At 42.1% G+C, this 8,627-nt stretch overlaps 1 protein-coding gene across 3 annotated transcripts in view; it reads left to right on the forward strand.

Annotated features, from left to right (window-relative positions):
* Nucleotides 1-8,425: 8,425 nt before the first annotated feature.
* The window catches only part of RAP1GDS1 (Rap1 GTPase-GDP dissociation stimulator 1), an 87,499-nt gene continuing 87,297 nt past the window's right edge, over nt 8,426-8,627 (forward strand). For all 3 annotated transcript variants that reach the window (XM_065736910.1, XM_065736912.1, XM_065736911.1), the window contains exon 1: nt 8,426-8,476. In XM_065736910.1, the coding sequence (XP_065592982.1) occupies nt 8,473-8,476 (4 nt within the window). In that variant the 5' untranslated portion in view covers nt 8,426-8,472. The remainder of the gene's footprint in view (nt 8,477-8,627) is intronic.

Below are 8,627 nucleotides of genomic sequence, written 5' to 3' on the forward strand. Positions count from 1 at the left end.
ATGCAGCAACAAAATACAGCTGTATTTTACTTCTAGTCAGATCTATGGTTCAAAATTCAGAAATCTGATGAGTAAAAAGTGTATGAATACACATTATTAGAAATGTTGTGGATACATTTTTTTTAGAAAGATAGTTATTTACATAAGTATGTGTATGCGAATCCTGTAAGGTTTGTAGGCTGCATCTATGCTGGTAAGTTTAAGCACACTCAGGAAAATACAGCTGATGAAAAATGAGGCTTCACTTTCCTCTTGCAAACTCAGCCTGTACCAGAATATTCTTCTAAGGAAAAAAGTGAAACTTTCCATTCTTCCACCTTGTGATGTATAAGCCATGAGATTTCAATACAAAGAGGAATAATCCAAACGTTAGTCTAAGATGCTGATGGAAATAATCATTAAATGATTCAACAGTTTGGATTTGGTTTATTTTTAATTTATGCTTTATTTCCTACATTCCTCATTACATCTGATATCCGATTCTTTGAACATGATCTGATATCATCTCTTGCTGCTGACCACGGATCTCTAACATGCAATGAAAACATTGGATATTCCAATCTCTTTTCTTGCTTTGTTTTTCCCCTGAAGCTTCAGATATAAGCTTTCCCTCACTTCCTGGAGTTTAATAGATAATAATTACATTTCTTTCTTTAACTCAGAAGGAATTTCCCAACAAAAACATAAAAACTTCACACCCCCTTGTCCTCCTTTCCCTAGTTCTTTCCTGATCCAACTTTTGCCACTTCTATCAAGCTGTTGTCTGACACTTGAACTCTTCATGCACCACATCCACACCATCTTCACAGCCCTTTCAGGTTGTTTTTTTTAGGTATATAAACAAACTAACAAACAAAAACAAACGAGAAAGGCAAACAATATGTAGTGTGGAACTCGTATCAATCAGGTATAAAAGTATTTTACTAACATTTTGTGGAAGAAAGCTAAGTCTGACCCACTTCACAACTTTTGAACTCCTATAGTAAAAAAGATTAATGTCCCTTTTGGTGGAAAGGGAAATGACATTAAGGAAACAAAAACTGTCACAAACATTTTGAGACATTCAGCCTTCTGGATGCAAATCACACACACACAGAAGAAAAAAAATTATGAATCAATCTCTTTGGTTTACCTTCACAAATATGCATGTGCACATACACACATGCACAGACTTTGTAATTACACATCTGCCATTAATCACCTTCACAACATAAGCTGTTATTCCTCACCAACCTCCTGAGTGACACAGTAGAAGGAAATACAAGGGAAAGAAGTTGCAAGAAAGATCAGATCACAACTCAGCATCTATCTGAAAAGTCAATTTTCTTCTCAGGTACTTCAGATCTGCCCAACTGCATACTTTCAGCCATCACAGCTGTTATTGAAGTCCAAGGTTCTTGAAGTATTTCAAATACAGTATGAGTTTTGAGGATTTGCCTGGGAAAAGTGACAGATGAAAAGAAGACTTCCAATCACTGAGACATACTTTCAGCTACCTGGTTGCAAAATAAGCTCTACTTCTGACAGCCAAGGCAATGGAGTGAGGCTAACAACTGCTGTTGTAGAATGCAGTCAGAGAAACATGAGTTGTAAGAGCTCAAAGAGATAATGACAATGAATTTATTTGTATATATGCACATACACAGACACTCATATATAGGTACACCACTGCAGCAAAATGATGCATTCAGCAGGAATGAGAGAAAATAAGGGGAAATGACAAATTCTATAATACTGAAAATTAAAGTCAATGGATTTTGTCTTTGATAATCAAGGTTATTGGTTCAGACATGCAAATACAGAAAAAACATCTCTTTCATGGGTTCATTCTTAATTTGGAATTTTAATATTTTCCAGAAATATATATGCATGAAGACATGTAAGTTTAAATATATTTAATACTTATCACTCTATATATGTATATGCAGTCACAAATAAGTGAAGACAAAGGACTGCTTTTATTTAGTGAAACTTCCGTTCCTGAGGTCCTGTGAAACCTGAAGTTTTATAGTTAAGGAACTGCAATACTCACAGGGTTCTGTATGTCTACACATTAAAGAATCTCTGCTACCTTAGGATATAGCCTGAATTCCTGTACTGAGGAACAAAAAAATTACATAAACCACATTAGTCATATTTCATCTGCATGAAATGGAGATTGGCTTTAAATGGTCATATTCCAGGTAGCTTCCTTCCCCAGCTTAATGTCACACCACCATGTTCAGGGCTTTAATGTGGCAAGACACCGTTCTTGGAGCTGGATGTTCCTCTAATTACACTCTGTATTAGCCAGATTCATTAGGTGTTAACTTCAGTCAGAATGAGTTCAGTTACTTGAATATGGCAAAATTATCACCTAGTAACGATTAAACAAATGGAGTCAAAACAGGAATTTAAAAGTATACAGACATTCACTGGATTAGAACATTGGAAGAATAATTAAAGATTCAAGGGTGAGAGGAAGAAGGGAAAAAAAAACCAACAACAACCAATCAACCAACCAAAAAAACAGGAAAAAGAAAAAGGCTGTTTTATGTACCTCTCAAACATCTTGTTTGAGTTCTGAGGGCTTACTGATGTTGAAGCATAGCAGTCTTGAACCTGGCAACGTGAAAAACACTATGACCTACAGCAAAGTGGGTAATTTTTCTTTTATATGCATATATATATACACATATTTGCTATTTTATTTTACTTGAACACATACAGTAAACAATAGATCAGTCCTTACCTATCAGGTGATGAAATGCTGTCCTCATGTAAAGACAATCACAAATCACAGCATAAAGTACTTTGCCTGGGAAGTACAAAAGGTAGGATTTAAAACAGATTATTTTTGTTAGAATTCCCTAAAATGTCCTTTTCCTTCTACTGTGATCTCTTGTTCTATCCATCTTTCTAACAGTTCAGCACTGGCTTTACTTAGTTACTCCACAATTATGTATTGCTTAGCTGGGATTCAAACAACCTCAGATTTAGGCAGTAAGAATCTGTTGTTACAAACTAGAAACTGCTTATGTGGCTTAGTTTTATTTGTATCAAAGCAGAGAAATAAAAGCACAGAAGCAAATAGAAAATAAGTGTCCTACTAGGAGGGTAACATTATCTGCGTAGTGGCAAATTACAACATGTAACTATAAAATGCTTCATAGCAGTCAAACAGAAAACACTGTAGCAAATTCAGCCATGGATGCGTTCCCTTCACTGAGCTAAGTAAGGAAACATGACTTGAGTAGAAGATAAACTGAAAGTACATCATGAAAAACAAACAGCAATATCATTGCTTTGTTCACTTAACTCCAGAACAAGCCTTCATCCTAGAACACAAATGTATCCTTATTCAAGGAGAGGGCTATCAATCCATAAAATGTGTTGTTGGTATTTTTGGGGTGGTTTTTTTTTGTTTATTTTTTGTTTTTTTACCAGTTCATTTCATATTCCTATAACTTGAGCAGGAAAATAACTACAATCAGCTGATGGTAGTCATAAGGAATACACTTACAGAGGAGATCTCCATGGACAAAAACCATTTGTATTTTAGCCTTTCATTTTATGGCATTTAAATTGGCCAAAAAGAGTTGAGTTGTTGCCTGCCCACTTTAAGGTATATAAGGATCAATAGGATCACACACAGATCACAGAATCATGGAGGATGGAAGGGACCTCTGGAGGCCATCTAGACCAAAGCTAGTTCATCCTTTTCTGTCTTCTTCTGCCAGCCCTCTCAGGATAATGTCAGAAGGAGCCACAGTATCAACTGTGTAACACAGGCCGCTACACTTAACCTAGATGCTTCATGGATAGCCTGACTTTACTATCCCAACTGCTGAAGGGATTTGGTCAAATTTGGCTGTGCACCACCACTGAAGAATGGGAACCACCACTAAGTGGCCATACTGATTACCATACCAACAGGCAGTATAATACCACACAGCTCTCCCACTCCCACAGCTCAGGACAGAGGGAGAAAATACGATGAAGAAGAAAGCAGATGGTTTAAGATAGGGACAGGGACATCAATCACCAATTACCATCACAGGTAAAACAGACTTAATAGGAGACACTAATGTAATTTATCATCTGTTGTTAATAGACTAGGGCAGTGCGAACTAAAAGCAAACTAAAACCTCCTTCCCCCCATCCTCTTCTACTTCAACTCCGTGAGTGGCTTAGGGAAATGAGGAAAGGTGGACAGCCTGCTCCAGCATGGGCCACTCCTGGGCTGCAGAGAAACTGCTTACAGAGACCAGCCCCAAAGCCCCCTGCTACCTAAACCTTGTCATGTAAACCCAGTGCACATACCCAAGACAGCTGCATGGCTGGACACTGGTTAGGTGAGATTTACAGAGAATCCAGTTACCAAAAGGAAACAAAAATACATCCAGGGCCCCCTACCAATCTATCCTGGGAGTAAGGACCTTCACAAGCCCAGATTCTGTGACTAGGTAATCTAATCTGATTTCAGAATTAAAAATTTTCTTGGATGAGTTTATCCTCCAGTTGCTCTCCTATCTCCTGGTTGTAGGAATGTCATAAAATAGAAAAATTAAAATGCAGGAAGCTAACAAAAATAATGCAAGTGACCAGCAATATTTGATGGGAAGGAAGAAAAGACTCCTCCTTGTGTAGGAAACCTCCCGCAGTTCTGAATAGTACAACTATCCTACTGCTACTGTCTTTATATGTTATAAATGTACCCACCATCAATGGGCCTTATTACTTTTCCCAACAATCAGGAAGAAAGATGGAGACATTATCAATTCAATGTGACACAGATTTTCAGGCCAGGAAGGGTCTCTGCAATATTTGAGCTTGATCAACAGTGCATGCACTCTCACATACAATGCATGCAGTATTTTCCTTCAGCTAAAGTAAAGCTTTGCTTTTTGAACAATAGCTAAGCTGGAAGTGAAAACAAATGAACAAATAAACATGAGGTTCTCAGCTTTCATTTTTTCAGGTCAGTCATTCTGGTATTTAAATAGCACAGCTATAAAACTGTACCTTATGTCAAGGTTGGTGTCCTCTAATTTCAACTTCCAGCACTTGCCAGTAAGACTTTATCACAAATACTTACACGCCGGAGATGGGAACATGAATGAGTTATCACAGAATAAGGTCACATGTTAGCTTCCGTATTAACAACTGTTCTTACCCCATGGAAAATGTGAGGCAACTTGCTCTCAGGGGCAGCAAATAGCTAGCAAATATCAAGTCACCCTTGGAAACACTCTTCCCGTGATCTTTGTCATTATTTTCCCATTCATGTATTACAGGAAGACCTCAAGAAATGGCTTGTCCTGGTTTCTGTGTGCAAGGTCACAGACAGCACTGCAGTATCTCCACCTCTAGTTCCACAACAACTTCAATTTCTCACAGTGCTAGGCCTCAGAGTGTTGCTTACACCCCTTGTAAAAAGCACAGGGTAAAGAATAACCCACACTTCCCTCTTTGTCCTCCTTTTCCTATGAAAAAATTTATGATAACCTATTCCTCTCAGATGATCCAAATTCTACTAAGTTATGGAAATATCAACCCTATCATATTTCCTCATGTATCTGAGCATCCCAACATCCTCTTGGCAATCATGCAGATTCCTAACATTAGTATAGAGGCAATTAGAAAATATTCCTTACATGCACCCTTGTGCCAAATTAAATTAGATAATGCATGCAAGAAGATTTTTAAGAAGATGCTCTGTCAGGGGTGAGGAGATGTGTTGAGAATGTGAATCTGATGCAAGATGTGAGACTGAAAATTCATGAAGTAGTAAGCGCTGGAAAGTCACTTTAACCCAATTTTCCTGCAGTACATCAGATATAGTTAGTACTCGGGAGCACAGAGACATCACTAGTTTACTACTTTGTAATTTCTGCAGTCTACAACACAATTTTCACAGCTGTCTTACACCTGCAGAAATAAGCAGCAACCTCATCAGCTGAAATCTACAGAATGTGCTTGTATAGCTTTCTTCTTCATCTCTACTGCAAACATCACTGTCAGCTTAGTATATTGCTTCTAGTTCCCAGTTTTTCTAAAAAACTTGTTTTTTAATTAATGCTTTCCTTGATGAATACATTGAGTATATAATCATCTCATTGCTTTTAATGAGATATTCTCACAGGCATCACTGCATTGTACTACATAGCTGCTTATCTCTTAAAAAATACACTGCACTGATTTGGCATATCATCTTTTACAGCTATAGTACCTAAAAAGCCTGAGGACACAAAGGTTTCCTGTATATGCTCTTGGAGATGGAAATCCCTCTCCTAAAGTCTCCTCACTCTTTTGCAATACACCACATGTAACCATACATAGATGTCTCTTTCATTCTACTGCAAGAAACTGTGCTTTGATTTGGGTTTTATTATTTACTTTTCCCAACAGTACCATCATTCTGTTGTAGACTTGTATCTAACTGAGAACTTAAAATAAGATAAAATATATATATAAAAAAATCAAGTTATCAACTCCCTTGGAGCTTTCTTTCTTTCTTTCTCTCCTACAATTAGTATTCAGTCAAAAGGTCTCCCGTTTTGTGCGGTTCTTTTGGATCCAGTAAAATCAGCAATAGCCAAAGAAGTGCTATAGTAGCAGGCCTCTTGTTGGCACCTTCTGGAAAGCAGAAACCTTTGGAAGTCACTGTTTCCAAAATGCTCTCTCAGAGCAGGTAACACTGTTACCTTTCTGGGCCTCGCAAATATTGGCATATAAGTTAAGACATGTACGTACACTCACGAAACCCATACATTGTATAGAATGCCCTGACCTACCCCAGGTACCCAACAGAACAATGAGATGGAACAATACCTAGGAAAATCTCCTCCATGATCCTTCAGAGATGGATCAGCAAGAACAGAATTTCATTGCCTTTTCTCCAGACAAGGAAAGGAAACATCTGGGGGACAGTTCCAAAAGCAAAGGAGAAGCATTTGCCAACAGAAAGAAATAAGGAGGCAAAAATGTAAGAGACAAAGTTCAGGCTTGATTTTAAAATAGTGGAAGGCAGAATAACACAGCGACTTTTCACCACTTAGACTCATCTAAGAATTTTATTAGGAACTGAATTAGGCAAACTCTGCAGGCAAAGCACAAGCATGTTCTGTTTTGTATGAATTTTCTGCAGCCTCAGTGCAATGAAGCCTTTCAGTTGTATAACCATTGTAAAAACACGGTCATTTTCAACATCAGCTGTTCATAAAGCTACATATCTTCAGGATCAAGTTCTGCACAAAGGGACAGCTGTTATCCCCACTGAATTCAACTGCAAAATCCTGCTGATGTCAGAAGGAAAGACGTGGTGAAATACACGGCTACACCAGCGTAAACAGACAAATCTCAGCGCATTCCACTTGTGCTGCACAGAAGGACTGGCAAATGATTGTTCGCTTGTCACGTCCCGCTGCCCCATCTCAGGCACCAAAGCTCCCGAATCCTCTTCCAGGGAGACCCCCAGGAAGCTGCCGAGTGCAGCTCGTGCTCCCTAGAGCTGACTCGGCTGCAGCTCCTTTTCTTCCCTCGCTCATCCTTGCTGCGCCCGCCGCTCATGCCTACGGAGCAACAAGACTCTCAGACTCTTTCGTCCCACTCTGCCTAACCACACCGTGGCATTTACTCGAGCAAATCTGTGAACGAGGAAAGACCTGAAGAAAGCGGAGACGCTCAGAATGTTAACACAAAGGCTTCTTGGGAAAGCCATACAACGCGAGGACCGTAAAAGTAAACCGTTCCCGACTGCTAGCTGCTCTACAAAGACTGAACATCCCAGGGCAGAGAGGAAAGGGGAAAGCAGAGATTCATTTTCTCGTTAAAAATGTCCTCCGCACACGACTGCCTCAGGGAGAAGCCTTTCGCTTTCGGCCGCGTGGTTCGAAGCATCACTTCAGCAAAACGCACGGCTTAAGGCAACCGCGATTAACCCGGCAGCTTCCTCCCTCCCCCCCTCCGCCGATCTGCGCTCACAGAGGCCATCTCGCACCGCTCACCGCCCGCCTCAGCCCTCCAAAGGGCCACCAAGCAGAGCCCAAACGAGCTCGCCAACAGCCACCCCCCAAACCCGCTAACAAAGGCGGCGCGGGACCGCCGCAACCCCCGCCGGCACCGCCCTCGGCTCCTTCCTTCCCCGCCCCTCCCGTGGCCGGACCGGCCCCGCACCGCCTCCTCCGTGCCCGCCCGCCCCTCCCCGGCGGCGGCAGCGGCACGGCGCGGCAGGGTGCCGCCGGGCGGGCGGGGTGTCTCCCAGGCGGCCTTGCCCGGATGTGCTACCCTGACTCATAGCCGCGCCGCACGCAGCCTCCGCGCCGCTGCCGCGCTCGCCTCGCCCCACTCCGCTCCGCACACAGCGCTCCCGCGCCTCCCCGAGAGGCGGCGGAGGTGGTGGCGGCTCCGGGAGGAGGGGAAGAAGAAGGAGGAGGAGGAGGAGGAAGAGGAGGAGGAGGAGGAGGAGGAGGAGGAGGCCGCGGCGCCACCATGGGTGAGTCCCCGCTGCGCAGCCCCCGCTGCCGCCCCTCTGCCCGCAGAGGCCGCCGCCCGAGCTCGACTCAACTTCCCCGCCGGCTGCGGGGCTCGGAGCGCGCGGCCGCCGCGGCGCAAAGTTTCCGCGGCGCTCCGGTTCCGCGCAGGGC

The sequence above is a fragment of the Cyrtonyx montezumae genome, unplaced genomic scaffold, assembly GCF_038088225.1.
Source record: "Cyrtonyx montezumae isolate F1298 unplaced genomic scaffold, pur_monq_1.0 scaffold_2, whole genome shotgun sequence".
NCBI classification, from domain to species: Eukaryota; Metazoa; Chordata; class Aves; order Galliformes; family Odontophoridae; genus Cyrtonyx; species Cyrtonyx montezumae.